Genomic DNA, 18,569 nt, shown 5'->3' with positions numbered 1-18,569 from the left:
TGCTCTATATCTTGTCGATTTGCCCAGTATAGCTGCTGAAAGAGCATAGCGAACGATATTGAAGACTCTTTGTATGATCAGATCATCCGCGCGTCCTAATTGTACAAAAAATATTTCTCGATACGAATCAGTCTATTGGGACTAGGAGCATTCTGGCTACGTCAGCGATTTCGGCCCACAGGGTGCCAACACTGGAACCCTGGAACCTCGAGTGCGGGCTCTTCCTTTAAAGGTCCGGAGTTGGCTTGCTACACGTAATGATGAACCTTCAGGGTTATATAGGCTAGCTGTAGGAGTGAGTGGCGGCTAAGCTTGTAGAGCTCTGGCAGCTGTGACTGGCTTCGGGAATTTGGCCCGTAGCAAGCTCTATCCAGCAAGGATTAACAGCACAAGCGCGTGAATATCGGATGTGCCGCAACTTTCAGTAAATCTGAAGTTATAAACAATCATTGCGTGAGCGCGGCTCGATGACTACACACTCTCGAGACCCCGACGCAGATAAAGGACGTTGCGACTTGACCGTGATCTGCAGAATTAATGTGCCGTGTATCAAACGAGTGCCTCCGCGGCTTCCTTTGCAACACGTCAGTGGGTAAGGAATCTTATTCGACAAATGACTAATATAATCGAAGCCACACTCGATAGGTAACGATCTCGTCTCGATACTACTATTGGGCTCTAGGATATACCTTTTTGGAACTTACAAGCCACATCTAAGCGCCCTTTTTCGTCGCTCCCAATCTCCCCAGGCGGCTTCCAATGTCAGTCACTTGGTGATCTTTCGAGCGAAGTCGGTGAAGTGCATGGGCAACCCCAATACACACATACTACACAACCACGGTACGGATCCCCGCAATCAGCCACCATCTGGACTTGAGAAGATTGTTGTTTTGGAACTGCAACTTGATTTGGGCGGCACCATGGACCCCGCTGACACTGCGACAGGTACACCAATATTCGATCAGTAGCTTCCAGTATCCACGTATGGGGTAAAGTCTTGTTGGAGCCTTTATATTCGATGCATGCTGACTTGGTATAGTAAATACCGTTCTAGGAGTGGCTGGTCAGTAATGATCCCAATCTGGTGGTCACAAAATAATGCTGACCTGGACAAAGTCTTACATGTCGAGCACGCCGTGTCAAGTGTAAGTTCGCTACAAAAATTGTTCATCTGCGCTTACACGAAACTCAGGCGACGAAACTCATCCAACATGTAAGGCCTGTAGCAAGAAAAACCGGCCCTGCCAGTGGGAGGAACCGCACACCAAGTTCAAAGACTATCGACCTGGTGGAGCTTCATCAAGCAAGTTTGCTACAGGCGGCACGGACGATGAAAATGAGGCCAGAGACAATTTGGACGGCGCGGACGGCGAGAATGGAGAAGATGAAGATGAAGAGATGGATGGTGCCGACGGTATTGGTGAAAGAAGTCGCAGCCAGTCCATCTCACAGAGAAACATTCGGAAAAACAGTCAGACCGATGGGGTACTAGACAGTCCATACTCCAGCGCGCCTTCCGCATCGGCCCAAGGATTTTCGGCTCCGCCATACTATGTCAACAAGGTGGAGGATACGAGGGGCCATGTGTCGATGGAGACCTTCCTGGCGCAGGAGAGCCAGATGGACCAACACCCCCTAGGCACCGCAGGCCATGCAGCAGAACCCATTCCTTTGACCCATGAAGAAGCCCTCTTGGTCCATCATTATACCGAACACATTGGCCGCTGGCTTGACTGTACAGACGCAACCGATCAATTCACTCTTGGAGTACCCGAAAAAATCACCCTTTGTTCCGTCCTTCGTCACGCCGTCATTGCACTCGCTGCTCGTCACTCTCGAAACGACTCTGTTGCAGACGCGGCCTATCAGCGCTGCATCTCGCTCCTGATCTTGCGGCTGAACGAGGAGGCTGCAAGTCATGATGAGACCCTTCTATGTGCCATCGTCATACTACACTTCTATGAGCAGCTCAGCGGTAAGCTTACCCGACACCTTCGATATATGCCGTTTCTTTGCTAACTCTTACATCTAGTTCCCTCAAGTGTAGGCTTAGAAGACGAACAACATCTTGCAGGTTGCTCGGCCATCATCCGCTCCTCACAAGGACATCATTTCGTAGACCCTTCAGCACCCACTCTGCGCGAAGCTGCCTTCTGGGTATACGTACGGCAGTGCATACACAAAGCTACTATAAACCAACAACCGCTCGACATCGATTTCTCATTACAGCTGCATCCAACACCCAGCTCAATGCGAGATGCACATCCACTGGCACGGCTAAGGTTGGAAACGGCTTGGTCCAACCAAATGGCATGGAACCTTGCGCGCGTCGTCAACTTCTGCTATGATGGGAACGAGGTATACGGCGATATGCTTTCTAGGATGCAACAGTGGGAGGAGCTGTGGGAGCTTGTTCACACATGGATGCGGGACAGGCCAGCCGGCTTCAATCCCATCTATCAAGGTCCTGTGGATGATAGCTGCTCGTTTCCAAATACCTGGTTTACAGCCGATTGGCATGGTAAGATTACTTAAGCCTCCTCTCTTACCGCTGCGCATACTAATTCATCAGCCGTTTCATTCTGTTACTACCACTTTGCTTGCATCATGCTACTCCGGTTCAGGCCACACTCAGATTCGGTAGTTCATGACGGCTATCGACTATCTGAAACAGATGTAAATCTTTCCGTCTTTCATGTACCAGACTGATTGCTAACTTCTATAGCACCAAATCCTATCGCATGCACAAGCCATTTGCGGAGCTGCCAAAAGCTCGAAAGAAGCAGTACCACTAGCAATCACAGTCCGCCACACTGTTTTTATCTGGGGCCCGCTTGTATCAAGCGAGAAACAGAGGAAAGAAATAATTGAGATCTTGGCCGACTTTGAAAGAGACCACGTCTGGCCAACGGCCTGGCTGATCAATGCACTCAGAAACGAGTGGGACATGTCTGGTGCTTCAACCGCCAGTTCTCCAATGAAACAATAGAATTTTTTTATCAAACACCCCAGTCCATCGTTCCCGAAACGTGTTGGGCAGTTTTCTGTGATGGATGTAACCGCACTTAACTCACGCCTTGCCATAAGCCATCAAACAATGGTCGCTCCTACTAATCTTTGAGAAAAGGAACCTGACACATCAAGCGCAGACCCTCGTCGATGGAAAAAGCAAATACTCAGGTGACGCAGTACAGTACCCTGAACCCGATGTCCATTATCTCACCATATGACCAGTATCCCATACCTATCCTCAACAATCCCCATGGCTAGCGCTACCACCCATTCACCCTTGCTACACCCAAGGCAGAACATAGCACCGCTGACCTCTGATGTCATTGGCCGTAATCCGATGAGCATTTTTCCCAAAAGTCTCTCGCAATGCGCCACGTATCGCCGGGTATTCGTCCCGGCGAACACCCACCAATCAGATTGCAGATGGCCGTCTCACACGAAAGAATCACGCGCAAATATTATGGGTAGTGAGGTATTCTTTTGTATGCCACTTGTCGGGTCCCACACAGACCCTCTGTCTTGACGTTACCAAAGCATTGGAATCGTATGATTACTGGTCTTATTTGGCGTGCGGGATCTCTTGGGTATGGGAAGTCGGCACAGGACCTTCGGTGAAATGGGCCGAAGGCCATCTCGACTGATGGGAACTTTATGAGATCGCGACAATGGGAACCAGCATCGGATATTGATGAAATATACGTCGTATGTCTTGGGAAAAATGTTTAAAATAAAATTAACATTAGTTACTATTATCTTTATAATAGCTGACTGTGTTTAGAAAGTGATCATCGGATGCCCTAGGGATTTGCAGCAGATGTATGACGATTCTTGCCCTCAACTATCTCGCGCATGATGCGTGCTTTTTGCTGCTCTTCCGCCTCACTACTGACATCGTGGAACACTTGGTCCATTTCCTCTAGCGTCTTGCCAGACGTTTCCGGGATAACGAAGAATGTGAATATGAATGCGAGGAGACAGAAGACAGCGAAGAAAGTGTAGGCGCCGTAGCCGGTGTTCTGGACAAGAGGTGGAGTAATGAGACCCTGAAACGCGTTTTAGTATCTTGTTCCTTGTATCGCTGAGCAAGTTGCTACTTACGATTACAAAGTTGTTGAACCAGTTGGAGCATGTCGACAAGGCAACACCCTTTGCGCGGAGTGAAGAAGGGAAGATTTCAGACGGCATAGCCCATGGTACGGGACCCCATGTGGCACCGAAACTGAACATGTAGAAGAAGAGGAAGGCGACGGCGACCCAGCCTTCAGTCGAGTAATCAGCCCATCGGCCACCAAACTTTCCTACCAGGACAGCAATAACGAGATGGCAGATGAACATGAGCGCAGCGCCACTCAGGAGCAGAGATCGGCGTCCAAAGCGATCCATGGTCCATAGACTTGTCGCAACACCCACGAGCTGGGTGCAATTGATGATACCGGAGAGAAGGAGCTGCATTTCGTAGTCTTGGCCAAGAGTCTTGAAAAGAGAGGGCGAGTAGTAGATGAGAGCGTTGATACCTGGTATTCCGTCAGTTACGTCCTTTGTAGAGTGTGGTACTATACATACCGACGAATTGTTGGAAAAACATAATGCCAACGCCGACAACGGTTCGCCTCCAGCACCCGTGTCTGAAGCAATCGAGCCACGATTGAATCTCGAGTTTGAATTCATCCATACGTGTATTTCCCTGCAAATCGGGATGTCTTTCCAAGTTAACCTCGCGGTTGAAAGCAACCTCGGCACGGATTTCACACCATTCTTGGAACACACGAGTGTCATCGGTCGGGAGTTTGCGGAGTTTTCCAAGGACTTGGAGGGCTTCGTCGTCGCGGCCTTTGCTAGCTAGCCAGCGAGGTGAGAAGGGAAGGAAAACGATGCCAGCACCCAAGATCAGACCTGGAATCATTTGAATGAGGAAAGGAAGGCGCCATGCCCATTCTCCGGCCATGTAGCGGGTACCATACGTTGTCCAGAAGGCGACTACGATACCGAGAACGATGCTAAACTCCTGCAAAACGAGAAGGGCACCACGGATCTCTGGAGGAGCAATTTCCGAAATGTAGAGTGGAGCGATTGTTGCAAGTCTATACCCAGTTAGATCTCGCCCTAGGGGCAACAGCATCTCAGTGTGGAGTTTCAACTTACGCTCCAATACCCATTCCTCCAACCAGTCGTCCCACCGTCAACATAGTATAACCCATAGCCGCAGTCTGCAAAATACTTCCAATCGTAAAGATAATGACCGCGACGACAATGGAGTATTTCCTGGATAGCTTATCTGCAATCCATCCGGCAAACAGCGCACCGATAAGGGCACCAAGTTCCAGCATAGCAGTCATCAATCCCTTCCAGAATCCCGCGCCTGAAGCATCGTCCGAAACGCGAGGGAAGCGGCCGAGGAATTGGTCCATGACAAGCGTCACGGAGATGACACCCTGGTCGTATCCAAAGAGAAGGCCTCCAATGGTGGCGAATGCTGCGCACATGGCGACATATGGATTGGTAAAGAGACCACTAAATCCTGGGTGGGGTCAGTTACTATTATCACGAAATTCGTTGTGGGTGGTTTGGTGGAGAAGCATACCTGTCGGTCCATACGGCTCCCTAGCTATCGGTCCATCTCTACTGGCACAAGAGACCATGGTCTCCTGTTGTTCTTGTGGGACACTTTTGACCGAATCGCCTCTACCCATGTTGGTTTCAATGGAGTTCCTGGTGCTCGTGTGGACCCAGTCCGATAGAATTGAACAAAAATCTCGAGTGAGAAGAGTAGTAGAAGAGGAGAATGTCGGTCAGCCTTTATGTACACACTGGATAATTCGCTTGGTCTCGCGTTAGATCTTTCAAGGTGGATCCACAACACCTGTCTGTCAACGCTAGTGGCAGGCCTATTATCGCTGTTGCAACAGGCATCCGATAACGTTCTGGTTAACAGCGGTGTCGAGGTAAAAACGGCGACTAGAAAGTTCCGTGTTCACATGCGGTTTAAGCGGTTGGGAACCGCATTCTTTGGTCCTATTACTTGTTCTGATTGCTGGTTCCCATATGTGCGTACGCAGGGGTCACTTTGTTGACGCAAACATCGGGCGTGCGTTCAGAAGCTCGCTCGAAGTTTCTGTGGACCCCCAGTCCGAGACTGGCCGATCTGCTTTGCTATGGATCGTGAGAATCGATACCAAAGATACGATGGATGTTCTAATATTCTTGACTCGCTTGGAACTCGCGTGATATTTACTGCTAAATTCTGCTATTGGTTGATACTGCTCGTTTTTGTAACGCCGCATGGTGCTTCTGCCACCTTGGTGTGCTTGTTCCCACGTCTACAAATGCCCCTGAGACCAGTAGAAGTACCCAGAATCCCCAGATGACGAGCATAACGCCTCACCCGTTACCCCACAACCCCAGAATAAGATTCGCCTCGTTCCGCGCTGTGCGTATGTCCAGTAGGATAGGATTCTTTTCTAACTTATTCGTCTTGGGGGAAATGTTGCCGGCCAGAGTGGAGGTCACGGCGAAAATTGCTGGCTAGGGTTCAGATGGGTGCATATCGAGCGCTGCGCTAAGCCATGTACGGTAGAGATGGCAAGTCTCCCCGACCAGTGGGCCGCGGAGTGGGACACTATCGTCGCGAAGTAACTCGAACCGCTGTCATGTACAGAGTAAGTAAAGTTGATTCTAGTATGTGCATGTCAACTAGTTATAGTAGAATAATGACTAAGAGTTCACTCCATAAGCCCAAAGATGACCTTCTTCTATCTCCGGCTTTTAACCTATAAAGCACTGTCTAGTATGGATACTTCGCAACCTATGTAGGTGTATCAGTATACATCACACCACTCTGCTCAAAGCAAACCTTACATTGCCAAGGATGCCACAAAGTGGAACGATCATGGGTTTTCTCCACACCTATGGCATTTTTCAAAGCCATGTGACTCCAGTATTGATCTCGGAGCGGTCTGTCCGTGACTTTTGCTATGCTAGGCTACGTGGTCTCCATGGAGATCGCGATCCAGGAACAGTAGTTGACTTCGCAAGGTAGAGAAGGCATTGGGAACATGTACACCTACATCCAAATCAATTGCTAGATCCCTCAAATAGTTAGCCACTGAAAATGAAGTCGAAGTAGGAAAAGGGCTATCCTGTAGAAGAAAAAGAGTATCAGTCAAATGAACACCCTTTACCACAGTTTTTGGGCCCAATTTCAAAGGTACGTCTCAGAAAACTCAAGTGAGGTTGACTAGTAATTCATTTATGCGGCTTCAAATATACTAGCTCACTCATAACACCCAACAAAATTTGTGATAGGCAATCGCCAAATATGATTTGACATTGTTCGATGTCTTCGAATCATATTCTGTCAATAAAACTACCCTCAGATGATTGGGTCAGCTGCACGGGGAATGCTAGAGAACCAGTTGCTTTGGGCCAAGAATTAACCATGTTTGTTTAGATCTACAGCGATCATGTGCTAGTCTTCTCATGGGCATGGTCGACGTCTACAACAGTATCTAAAATTCGCGTACAGAGCTTTCGCAAATTCTCAAAAATGCCAAAATGATTGCTGCTTCGGAAGATGTCACTACCCTATTGACTTTGTTAGAGCAAAGTTGTTCGCTGCACAGCTTGTAGTTATTTCCCGTTAGTTGGGAGGCAAAAAATAATCCAAGTACCATCTACTTCCTTTCCGTAGATACTGCAAAGAAAGCAAGACACGAGCAAAAAAAGGCAAAAAGAAAGATACCCCCGCTGGGGGCATTGTACGATATGGTTATGCGACATTGACAAGATTCGAACTTGCGAGGCCGAAGCCATTAGATGACATGAATGAGTAATTCAAGTCTAACCCATTAACCACTCTGGCACAATGTCAGATGATTCGATGGAAGTCTGGGAAATTTGATCGTTTATATCAGCATTGTACACTCAGGAGTAGCTGCACAAGGGTAGCACTGGTTGGCGGGGCACATCCCACCCCACTTCGCAGGGCGCCTAACAGGAGCTTTCGATCCACAAACTTTGTATTGATTGATTAGAGACTAGACTTTCCACTCAACGACCAAGTCTTATCACCAGTAACCTTTCCTTCCTGCTTCAACTTGTTCAAGATCTGCAGTATGCCCCTCTCCGCCGGCTCCCAGAGGCTTTCTGGATAATCCTTGTATATCACCTTGACAATGCCCATCGACGACAACCCCAACCCACCCTCATCCGCAGCCAGCACATCCAAGACCTGCTGCTCACGCTGCTTGCGATGGCCAATGTACTCTTTGATTTTTGCTGGGCCATTGTCGATAACAGGGCCGTGACCGGGGTATGCGCGACCGCCAAACTGCTTTGACATGGCCTCGAGACTGTTCATGTATGTTGCTAGATCCTCGAAGACCGCTGTGCCCTGCCCCAGCACATTGTCGGCCGTGAACATGGAGTCTTCTTCCTCCAACACAAAGGCCATGTGGTCGGTGGTGTGTCCAGGACAGTAGCATGCACGCAACGTCGCGCCCTCAGTCTCAAACTTCTGTCCATCGGCTATAGGGAGCCAGTCTTGGTGTGGATCTTTTTTGTAGACCTTGGTGTTAGGAGCGTGCTCGAGGAGATCAGGGACTCCTTGGATATGATCAGGATGCCAGTGTGTCAAGAGTACCTTTTCGATTGCGATGTTCTCCTTTGAGAGCAGCGACTTGATGGACGCTATCCACTGGGGTCTGCCTTCGCCCGTATCGATGAGGAGTCGCGATGCACCTTGACCGACGACATAAGTGTTGGTACCTGTACTGATCAATATGAATTCCGAAATGAAACGAGATGCGCAAACCTTGCAAAGTGAACTTGAAGTTTGTCAGTGTATGTTATTACCTTGCGATGCGACGCCGCTTACCTTGCCCGGGTTACCACCAAGCACTCTAATCACCCGATCGCTCAACTTCTCGATCTCAGGCAAAGGTACTAGTGCGTCGACCATCTTTGAATATAGTCTAAGTGAACTGAAATGTGTAAGTCGCTGGCGTAACATGGTCATTCCATACCTCAGGTGTCGGGTCAAGCACACTTACCGAGGCTCGCTTATCGGGAGTGGGGTGAGTTCAGGTGTTTGCGACTATTCAGATCCACATGCAATTATTTGCCGCTGCAGTTTGACAACAAGGGATTAGTATGGTACCGATGATTGAAGACGACGACGATATTCCGTGAGTATTCTTATCGCAGATGATGACGTACATACTAAGCAAACAAGACAGCTTTCGGGCGACGCCCTAGCAGCGCTTCAACAATTTTACGGCGAGCGGGATGAACGTGCAAAGCAGTTTGAAGATCTGAAAGCCAAGGCGGAAGATGACTTTGATGGAAAACTGTCCATGGATGTATTCACAGAAGATTGGAACGCAAGTCAGTTCTGGTACAGTGACGAGACTGCCACGGTCCTTGCGAAGCAACTTCTGGATGGCGCTACCGATGGGACGAGAATCGCAGTTGTATCAGCGCCCAGCGCTTTTATACAGCTAAAGAATTTGATCGTAAGTTGTGTTTGACGAACAACCTGAAACTCCCCCCCCCCCGCGCGCTGTATTGATGATTGCACAGAACTCAGGTGAAGTCCCATGTCGGCCGCAGATCAAACTTCTCGAATTCGACGAACGCTTTGCGGTCTTCAAAGAGTTTGTCTCATACGACTTTGAGAAAGCGATCCAGCTACCGCCTGAACTCAAAGGCTCGTTCGATGCTATCATTTGCGACCCGCCATTTCTGAGTCAAGACTGCCAGACTAAAGGTGAATTTTCACATTTCCTAAAAAGTCAGCGCATAACCCCGTTAACATGATATAGCCGCTCTGACTGTACGATGGCTGGCCAAGTCATGGTCACAAGACTCGTTTCGTCTTATTGTCTGCACTGGAGAGCGCATGGAGAGTTTGGTCACCGAGAAACTCTACGGCAAAGTAGGATTGAAGACTACAGACTATGAGATTATACACGCGAAAGGTTTGAGCAACGAGTTCAGGTGTTATTCCAACTTTGAATCCGAAGCATGGAAGTGGAAATCATCATGACATGCAAAGTTGGCGTAATCCCAAACCTTAGCTAGAATATCAGACGACTATACCGACACACAATGTACTATTACCAAGTAATAAGCTTTTGTCAAAACCTGGTGATATATTGCGCAAGCAAGGCGAACTCGGCCGACCAAAGAGCTACCCCGCCACTTGCCCCTCGGTCAACCCCACTTCGCCCGGGAGCTCAGCCCTGCGCCGTCATCCAGAACTCCCCGTACCAACCCACGCACTAACCAACCAACATCGCAATTCACGAGTACCGCAATGTCTTCTGCTGCATGCATTTTTTGCAAGATCATCAAGGGTAGGTCTCAATTCCCACTAGTGCATTGTGACATACTAACGAGCTCCTATAGGCGAGATCCCTTCGATGAAGATCTTCGAGAGCGACAAGACACTTGCATTCCTCGACATTGGCCCATTGAGCAAGGGACACAGCGTACGCCTCTTTCCAAACTTTCTTTCCTCTTTTCTCAAGAGTTGATAAACACAAACTAACATACGGCCTCACCTTAGCTCATCATCCCCAAGCACCACGGCGCAAAGCTCCACGATATACCCGACGACCAGCTCTCTGAAATCCTCGCCGTCACCAAGCGCATTGCTGTTGCACAGGATCTCAAGGACTACAACATTCTACAGAACAATGGTCGCATTGCGCATCAGGAGGTAGACCATGTGCATTTCCATTTGATTCCCAAGCCGAATGTGGAGGAGGGACTGACTGTTGGGTGGCCGACGAAGCCAGCGGATAAGACTGAGTTGGCCAAGTTGCTGGATGAGATCAAGAGCAAGATGTAGAGAGAATTCGATGTAATGAATAGAATAATTCATCAGAAACAGAAAACATGACCAATTGAACAAGCATCTTTTGGAAAATATGTCTTAAGTTTTACTCGCCCTTGAACACAGGTTTCCGCTTCTCTCTGAAAGCAAGAAGAGCCTCATCGCGATCCTTGGTCCTGACCACACGCTCGTACGCAGCATTCTCAGCCTTCTCGCCCAGCGCACATCCCTCGACAGCCGCCAGCGCAGCCCTGATAGCAATTGGTCCGCCCTCGCAAATGTTCATTGCCAGGTTGATCGCCTCTTCCAGGACCTTCTTCCTTGCAGCCCCTTCCTCTTTCGCAACCTCTGGGGTAATCTCCACCAACCGGTCGCATAGCCCCAGGAAATAAGCTTCAGGTGCCGCAACTCGTCGTCCAGTCAGAATCATATCGCGGGCGCGCGAGAGACCGATGACTGCAGGGAGGCGGTAAGTTCCTCCTGCGCCCGGTAGGATCGCAAGACGGGTTTCAGGCAGGGCGACCGTAGTCGTAGAACCAAAGATGCGCATATGTGTCGTAAGTGCTAATTCAAGACCGCCGCCAAACGCCGGTGCTGCAAGAGCGGAAATAGTAGGAATAGGCAATTGCGAAATCGATGTGAATGTTCCTCGTAGCGACGCGAGGAAGTTTGCTGTCCTGTAGCTACTCGTTAGCAATTGTTAGCATACTTTGAGGCGGAGATAGGACATACTCTTCCTGAGTAAATGTAGCTCGTTCTTTCAAGTCTGCGCCGGCGCAGAAACTCGAGTCGACATCGCTGGCCAGGATCAACGCCCGCGTTGGCCCATTGTCTCCCTCGTCATGGATGCTATTGACCTGATGGCTCAGCTCTGCGAGTAATTGCCTAGAAATCGCATTGCGCGCTGCGGGTCGATTCAAAGAGAGAATTCGTATGCTTCCGCAATGGGGCGCGGGGATGTTTTTGACATTGATGGCTGGGGTTTGTGCAGTTGCGAACGTGCGGGTTTGGTTGGCGCGGTATATGATGCGGGGCGCGGGGCGAAGGAATGGCATTTTGAGCGGTAGACAGGAAGGTAGGTGGGTTAGTTGGGTGTTGTAATGGGTTACATCAAAGCTATAGCGATCTAGTCCAAAGTCACGGCTACGGCATCAGCTGGGTTGCGGTTTGGTGACTTCATTGCCATGGACCGCGGTTAGCCGAGGCGGTTTCTTGCTGTGGGTAACGACAGGGATGGTTGCCTCTTCACTATAGCAACACCTTTTAGGCAACCAATTGGCAAATTCTCATAAAATGCTGTCCTCCAGTTCGCTGGGTTTTCCTCCTGGCCAATTATTTAACTTCACTTCCAGGCTACAGGGAAGTCACAAAAAGGTCACATTTGCTACTACTGGACCTGTGAGATGCTCGAAGCCACTGTAATGGACATGGTGCTGCAGAAGAGAGCTCAAATGAGACGTTGGCGTACTATTGACGCGCTGCCTTCGGAGCTAATGAAACAAGTAGTTTCGTATCTCGCTCCAACATGTGTTGAAGAGATGAAGCCAGGATGTAAACTAGACCTCCAAAATGCTAGCCTGGCGCATTCATGCTTGAGGGAATGGGCGACAGAATACCTATTCAAGGATATGACGTTGACACATATTTTGCCAGGAGCATCGTGTAATCTAGAGCGCTTTGCAACCACTAAGCAGAATGCCCACCTACTCGATTTTGTGACGCATATTGTTGTCCAGGTACAAGCAACCTGCCTGGAATCAAAAGCAAAGTTTACTAACTAACATAGGTTCCGCCAGCTATCCGAACTGATGATATGAGAATGGGAATATCTTATACTCCTGAAGGAGCCACTCGACAACGTCTATATCCACAGTATGATGGTTCACCTACTACGGAGTTGACGGACGAGCAACGAGAGTACTGGCTAAGATACCATGAAGCAATGGTAGAACCATTCTGCCAACTCTGGCGCTGGCGCCCACTCGTACATAGCGCTGAATGGAGTTTCGCCCGAATATTCGGTTACTTCAAAAACCTCACGTCCATCTCCGTCGCATGCTGCGAACGAGTCGACCACCCCCAGTCAACCTGCACTCACACCTTTATCCAGCAAACCGGCAAATCCGTTGTTGAGCAAGAAACTCCCCGCTTCATAGAAGACCGAACCGTAAATCTCGCCTGGGCCAGTGCCATCATCGTTAGAAAAGCTCCATCACACGTCCAAACTCTCCAGCTCTCCCTCGCCAGTATAGACAATTACTCCCCAAATGGCACCGTCAGCGAAATCCTCAGACGCGGCTACATGTACCCCGAAGACGAGTTTCCCAACCTAGCCACCCTCACACGCCTCACCCTCAGCATCCGCGGCACACCCGGTACCCATGGCCACTTCTCCCCCGCAAACAGCAGTACCACCTTCAACGCATTCTGGTTCTGGAAACTCATGATAAACAAAATGTTGCAGCTCCAACACCTCGAGCTCGTCGACGACCTGGATACATCATCCCAAACGAACTTCTCAGATCTAGACTATACAAATCACACTGCGTCGGTTCTTCCCTTGCTGCTCCCGTATCTCGAGCTTAACCAACTCAAGGTGCTAAGGCTGCGTGGGTTTGCGCTGCAGAAACAGGATTTGGCAAATGCACTTACGGGGCCGTGGCCGAGTCTGGAGAGAGTGGTGCTGAGTGGGATTCGGCTTATGGATGGGTCGGACGACGAGTATGCGGATGCGGAGCATATGGAGGGGTTTACGTGGTTGGAGGTTTGTCGTGGGTTTGTGAAGAAGCGGCCTGGTGTGAGGCTGGAGCTTGAGAGGCCGTATTCGACGTGTTTTGCGCTTGATGCGGTGGCTGTAGAGGAGAGGTTTGTGGGGGAATTAAGGAGCATAGATGGGGTGGTTGTAACTCTTTGAAATAGGAGTTTGTCGAATGCAAACTGACTGAGTGGTGGTAATAGTAGGTAATTTCGATCTTCTTTATTGTTATTTATACTATATCACGCATCTCGGACCATCCAAGTAAATAGAACAAATCTCTCTATACATCTACTAACATGTTGAATATTTCATATCCTTTTTCTTTTCTAATTCAAATCATACGTGAAACGTGATGCTCGATGTTTCCATTTGTGCAATGGGCGATATTCATACTTGGAAACATTACTCATAAAGAGAAAAGCATCTTCAAAACCTAAGCACATTCCTAGTCGGAAAAGAAGAGGTAAACAAGAGCTAGATATAGCACTTTCGATGTATCTTATATTATAGCAATATTTATGAATGTACCACCTCATTCTCTCATTCTTGCATACACATACACACTACTGGGTATATCAGACAACATATCCTAGACTCAAGTACATAATCTGCATAAAACTACTACCTCGTATATACACCTGCCCATCTTCCCTCTCTTATCCCATCCAACTCATTCGCACTTCTATTACTCCGTACCCACAACTTCCCTTTCCCTGCAAACAACACACCCCCTACCCACCGCCTTCTTGATAACATGCGCATGTGCCACCTTCGCACCTACACTGCGTGTCCATCTGCCGCCGCTCTCTTGGGCGTCGTTTGCAAGCTGCTGCTGTAGTCCCGCTGCGACGCTTTCGCTTGCGTTTGTCTTTGGTAGAAGACATGCGAGGTGGAAGACGTGACCGCATGCGAAGCCGACAAGTGTGTCGCGGGAGGGTGGCAACGGAGTGGTTCCATCGCTGATGGCGGATTCTTCTTCGGCAGTGGGGAGAGTAAAGGGACGGTGGCAGCCGACACAGTGTCCGGGCGGAGCGTCGCCTTCTGGTGGGCCGGGTGGAGTAGGATCAATGTTTAGTGCATTAACTGTGTTCACGGCTTTTGTTGATTTGTCTGCTTTAGCCGTGAGTTTTGCGGCAGTCGCGGGATCCATGCCTTTAGTCTCGATATCGATTTGCCCCTTGGCGTGGTGGTGCTTTGCTTGTTTTCCGGAGAGGCCGCCATCGCAAGGAACAACTTCGAATTTGACACCGCGTTTCTGGCCAGAGCGCAATGTGTCCATGCCCGCTGCTACTTCACCACGCAGCACTCGTGCGACACCTTCGGAGATGGAATATTGAATTTCGTACTCGCGGACCATACGGCCAATGCCATCTCGTAGGCCTTCGATCTCAAGACCTTCGGGGATGCGGCGTACGAGCTTGATAGGATCAATTGCAGTACCGACTTCTTCGAGAAGACCGCGGATAAAATGCGGCTTGTCCATGGAGTATTCCAGCAGATCGTTCCAGAGATCAGGGTCGTCCTGTTCCTTGGCGAAAGAAATAGCGAAGCTGACATCGGAGAGCTTCTCAATGATGAGGTAGAGAGCACGCTTCGTTTGGCCCGTCTTGGAGAGGATATGTCTGGTTGGAGTCAGTAGCCAATTGTGGTAGCGGAAATGATGAATACTTACACAAGTTCTGGAATATACTCTCTCCTCTCGCATTCTGCAGTTGCCTTGCTCAGATCGTAGCTCTGGGATTTGCGGAGGTACTCCATCAGTAGCGGTCGGTCATACTCTGCAAACAGCTCAACCATGAGGTCTGCAAACTCTTCAGCAACAAGCTTGCCATCGGCTACCAAACGATCTTCAGCTACTCGTTCTTTGGCTGTCTTAGCAGTGCGCTCATGCATCTCCGGCTTCCAAAGCTTCCGCAGATAGAAATGTAAAAAGGGCCTGAACGACGGTCCCTTGGCCTGCAGTTGACTCTCGACATCACTTGCTGGAATGGTGCCTCGGCAACCCTCCTCGACAAGGACATTGATAGCTTCTGCCGATGCCTCTTCCAACTCCTCCAGTTTTGTTGATGCTGACTTCATCAGCTCTTTAGAGACACCCATCATAATGAATCCAGGGATATCATCACGGACAGCTTCCACAAGATGAAAGTCGCGTATGAGGGTCATGGCTGCCTCTGAATTCTGCAGGCGGATATAGCAACGCAGTGCCTCTCTCTGCCGACCACTTGCCAGGAACAACTTCGCCAAGCCGTCTTGCAATATTCGCCAATCTCTCCCTTGCACATCTCCTTCGATAGACTCTTCAGTGACATCGCCAGCAGAGAGTTTACTCTTGATAGCCTCGATGACACTATTAATGTCAAACAGATCAGGATCCCAATCTTCGAGCAGATGCTTGAAGCGTATGCGGTCGTGAATGATGTAGTGCCCAAGGATCACTTCATACACCATGGAAGGTAGTGGTGGTTGTATCGATTTCTTGGGGACGTACGGCGAAATCTCGTTGAAATGATTCGTCTGGGCGAATTTCCACACCCAGTGTTCCCATCGCGCGGAAGTCCCGAGTACACGTCCCGCCACCTTGCCTGCTTGTTTCCAGTCGCCCGCACTGACGAGCTGTTGTACCCATAAATCTCCGATTCTGCGCTTCTCTTTCTCTACCGCCGAGTTCTGATTAGCCCTTGTGGCAGACAGTGTTGTTTGAGAATCGTCATCGGCGAAGAACTCGTGCAAGCTTCCTTGCTTGTTTACTGGCGTACCAGTATCAGAGGCGTCTGATGGTATCTGTACGACTGACGAGATAATCTCAGGATGATCCTCTAAAAGCTCCCATGCATCTTTATAGTTTTCATGTTCCAGCTCCCACTGGAAATGATCGGAAAGCTCTCGCTTAATAGCCAATACACAGTCATATGGACTTTGTATGAAAACCTTTAGACCTGCGCTGGCAGCATTTGGATGTACCGGTTGTTGGCGCTTAGTAGGTGTTGAACCAGAAATGTTTCCAGCACTGGCCGAAGACATGGATGGCGCTCTCGATGGCGGCTTGTCAGAGCCGATTTGAAGGTTCATAACACTGGCTCCAGAACTAAATATACGTGCTGCACTCGCGCCAACATCCCATATTCCTCCACCGATAGCTTCCAATGCGCTTCTTTGCGCAGGAGTCATCGTCTTCGGATGTGGGACGTAGAGGGTGCCCAAGTGGTAATCAGCAGCTGAAAGGCTTTCATATCTACTGACGGTTAAAGAGTCAACTTCAACCTCATCAGAGGTCGCAGCATCTATAAGTTTGAGTTCTGGAGAGAGACCGTTTGTGCGACGCTGTCTTCCTCCGCGGGGAGTAGTATCCGGGCCGGATACGGGGTTGTCATCATCGTCGCGTGTCCGGTATGCAAGAACAAGAAGTAAAGAAGGGGTATAAAGCGAAATGCCAGAAACAATACAGTCGTCGAAATGAATGCTAGGAGATTGTTAGAAATGTATAGATATCGATGTGTGAGGGTAGCATACCAGCGGATGACATCGGCGGTTCCAACCGATCTCTCACCCACATTGCGGCCAACACCAGATCCACCAGGGCGCACGTGAACGATCCAAGCAGTGTCTCCCCATCCTATGATGAGCTTTTCCATGTTCTTCTTGTTCCCTTCCTTGGTAGGTTGGGAAGATCGGTTGTGCGGTAGTGTAGCATCGGCCTTATCCACAAGGTGGTGTCCATTCATACTCATGATAGCATCGTCATCAGACTCGAGCGACTGGTCGTCAATCCATTCTATTCGCGGTTTCCATACGCTGGCCATGTCTTGCCATACGCGGCGATTTGGTTTTTCGATGATGCCGATTCTCTTCCAGGCATCGTCTGAATCTGCGCTGTCCAGGTGCAGGTCCGTTCGCATTAGGCGCACGCCGTGTTCATTTGCCCAGGCTACAAACTTGCCAGACAGAGACCACTTTATGGCGGTGATGGTGCCCTCACCCGAATGCAAAATGGTGTCTCTGCCTCCATGCCCACCGAGACCTATTGCGCCGAGCCACCCATGTGCAGCCTGCGATGCCGCGCTGGTGTTGGCGTTGGATCGCACGCCTATGGGTCCACCAACGGTGTGGATCAACTCACCAGCCAGTCCACCAGACAAGTACGAGCGGTCGTTTTTGTAGTCAGGCGAGAGAGCTACGGCTTGCACTGGGCGGCCGAAATTGCGCAGCGTAACATCCTTTGGGTCAACGAGTGAAGACACACAGACATGTCCGTCTATAGACGAGGAAGCAATATATATCTGGTTCGAGGGCGTAGGCGGGACTTGGGCTTGGCGCGGTGCGCGAGGAGACGAAGTGTTACCTGCTGGCGAGTCGGTTCGTCGAGAGGAAGCATTTGCCTGGTCGGCAGACCTCAGGTCCGAGGCGGAGGGCACAAAGGGCTGGGAGGCAAGCAGTGGCGATACAGAGAGAGCGGTGACCGAGGCGGCAGGGTGGGCATTGTAGGTGCGCAGGATGTTGAAGGCAGGTAAGTTCAACGCGTGCTATTTGGGTCAGCATGGCGGCGCGACAAGGGCTGGGCTAGGACAGGGACTTACGATGTTTCCATTGTGGGTACCTATAATCTACATGGACATACAGTGTTAGCATATGGCCCGCAAGATGCAATCCAATCCAAACATGCTCTACACATGTACCAGAGGGAAAGCTGGGAGCTATGACCGTACCATCTTGTCTCCAGCGACCATGAAGGTGGCCGTCGCGTCACCATTGCGGTATATAGGGCCCAAGTCTCTGGTGAGGCGACTGTACTTGAGCTTGGGCTCCTCGTCGACATCGTCGTCGGCCGTGTCTTCGTCGTCTTCGTCGTCGTCCGAGTCCGGCTCGATAGTCTGCTGGGCCTTTTGCAGGCGGGCGTCGTCGCGCGCCTTGGGCAGCGGAGCGTCGTCGATATTTTCCGCCGCCATGCTGGCGACATGAGCTGCG

The 18,569-nt window shown here is 49.9% G+C and overlaps 10 protein-coding genes across 10 annotated transcripts; 6 read left to right on the top strand and 4 right to left on the bottom strand.

Annotated features, from left to right (window-relative positions):
• Positions 1-1,022: 1,022 nt before the first annotated feature.
• Positions 1,023-2,989, top strand: COCCADRAFT_91226 (uncharacterized protein; the record flags this gene model as incomplete). Its single annotated transcript, XM_007712208.1, has 6 exons — positions 1,023-1,063; positions 1,117-1,145; positions 1,193-1,975; positions 2,033-2,521; positions 2,573-2,676; positions 2,726-2,989. 6 exons carry the CDS (start codon positions 1,023-1,025, stop codon positions 2,987-2,989), a joined length of 1,710 nt encoding a protein of 569 aa, XP_007710398.1.
• Positions 2,990-3,809: 820 nt separating this feature from the next.
• On the bottom strand, positions 3,810-5,702 carry COCCADRAFT_35166 (uncharacterized protein; the record flags this gene model as incomplete). Its single annotated transcript, XM_007712187.1, has 5 exons — positions 3,810-4,055; positions 4,111-4,526; positions 4,576-5,093; positions 5,155-5,530; positions 5,594-5,702. 5 exons carry the CDS (start codon positions 5,700-5,702, stop codon positions 3,810-3,812), a joined length of 1,665 nt encoding a protein of 554 aa, XP_007710377.1.
• Positions 5,703-6,054: 352 nt separating this feature from the next.
• COCCADRAFT_91190 (uncharacterized protein) lies at positions 6,055-6,237 on the top strand (the record flags this gene model as incomplete). The annotated part of the gene is made up of 1 exon (XM_007712207.1): positions 6,055-6,237. One exon carries the CDS (start codon positions 6,055-6,057, stop codon positions 6,235-6,237), a length of 183 nt encoding a protein of 60 aa, XP_007710397.1.
• A 338-nt stretch (positions 6,238-6,575) lies between these two features.
• COCCADRAFT_24719 (uncharacterized protein) lies at positions 6,576-7,336 on the top strand (the record flags this gene model as incomplete). Its single annotated transcript, XM_007712175.1, has 4 exons — positions 6,576-6,687; positions 6,798-7,044; positions 7,196-7,216; positions 7,315-7,336. The coding sequence occupies 4 exons, from the start codon at positions 6,576-6,578 to the stop codon at positions 7,334-7,336; spliced, it is 402 nt and encodes a 133-aa protein (XP_007710365.1).
• Positions 7,337-8,038: 702 nt separating this feature from the next.
• Positions 8,039-8,968, bottom strand: COCCADRAFT_91155 (uncharacterized protein; the record flags this gene model as incomplete). Its single annotated transcript, XM_007712206.1, has 3 exons — positions 8,039-8,775; positions 8,822-8,834; positions 8,885-8,968. 3 exons carry the CDS (start codon positions 8,966-8,968, stop codon positions 8,039-8,041), a joined length of 834 nt encoding a protein of 277 aa, XP_007710396.1.
• Positions 8,969-9,159: 191 nt separating this feature from the next.
• Positions 9,160-10,054, top strand: COCCADRAFT_91246 (uncharacterized protein; the record flags this gene model as incomplete). The annotated part of the gene is made up of 4 exons (XM_007712205.1): positions 9,160-9,194; positions 9,242-9,521; positions 9,589-9,775; positions 9,831-10,054. 4 exons carry the CDS (start codon positions 9,160-9,162, stop codon positions 10,052-10,054), a joined length of 726 nt encoding a protein of 241 aa, XP_007710395.1.
• A 270-nt stretch (positions 10,055-10,324) lies between these two features.
• On the top strand, positions 10,325-10,861 carry COCCADRAFT_35163 (uncharacterized protein; the record flags this gene model as incomplete). The annotated part of the gene is made up of 3 exons (XM_007712186.1): positions 10,325-10,364; positions 10,417-10,499; positions 10,577-10,861. The coding sequence occupies 3 exons, from the start codon at positions 10,325-10,327 to the stop codon at positions 10,859-10,861; spliced, it is 408 nt and encodes a 135-aa protein (XP_007710376.1).
• A 91-nt stretch (positions 10,862-10,952) lies between these two features.
• COCCADRAFT_91125 (uncharacterized protein) lies at positions 10,953-11,901 on the bottom strand (the record flags this gene model as incomplete). The annotated part of the gene is made up of 2 exons (XM_007712204.1): positions 10,953-11,523; positions 11,579-11,901. 2 exons carry the CDS (start codon positions 11,899-11,901, stop codon positions 10,953-10,955), a joined length of 894 nt encoding a protein of 297 aa, XP_007710394.1.
• A 348-nt stretch (positions 11,902-12,249) lies between these two features.
• Positions 12,250-13,760, top strand: COCCADRAFT_24716 (uncharacterized protein; the record flags this gene model as incomplete). The annotated part of the gene is made up of 2 exons (XM_007712174.1): positions 12,250-12,582; positions 12,633-13,760. 2 exons carry the CDS (start codon positions 12,250-12,252, stop codon positions 13,758-13,760), a joined length of 1,461 nt encoding a protein of 486 aa, XP_007710364.1.
• A 384-nt stretch (positions 13,761-14,144) lies between these two features.
• On the bottom strand, positions 14,145-18,550 carry COCCADRAFT_24715 (uncharacterized protein; the record flags this gene model as incomplete). The annotated part of the gene is made up of 6 exons (XM_007712173.1): positions 14,145-14,193; positions 14,333-15,226; positions 15,277-17,067; positions 17,118-18,127; positions 18,182-18,208; positions 18,311-18,550. 6 exons carry the CDS (start codon positions 18,548-18,550, stop codon positions 14,145-14,147), a joined length of 4,011 nt encoding a protein of 1,336 aa, XP_007710363.1.
• Between the last annotated feature and the right edge of the window lie 19 nt (positions 18,551-18,569).

The sequence above is a fragment of the Bipolaris zeicola genome (assembly GCF_000523435.1).
Source record: "Bipolaris zeicola 26-R-13 unplaced genomic scaffold scaffold_40, whole genome shotgun sequence".
Taxonomy (NCBI): domain Eukaryota; kingdom Fungi; phylum Ascomycota; class Dothideomycetes; order Pleosporales; family Pleosporaceae; genus Bipolaris; species Bipolaris zeicola.
This window is presented reverse-complemented; position numbering and strand designations above follow the sequence as displayed.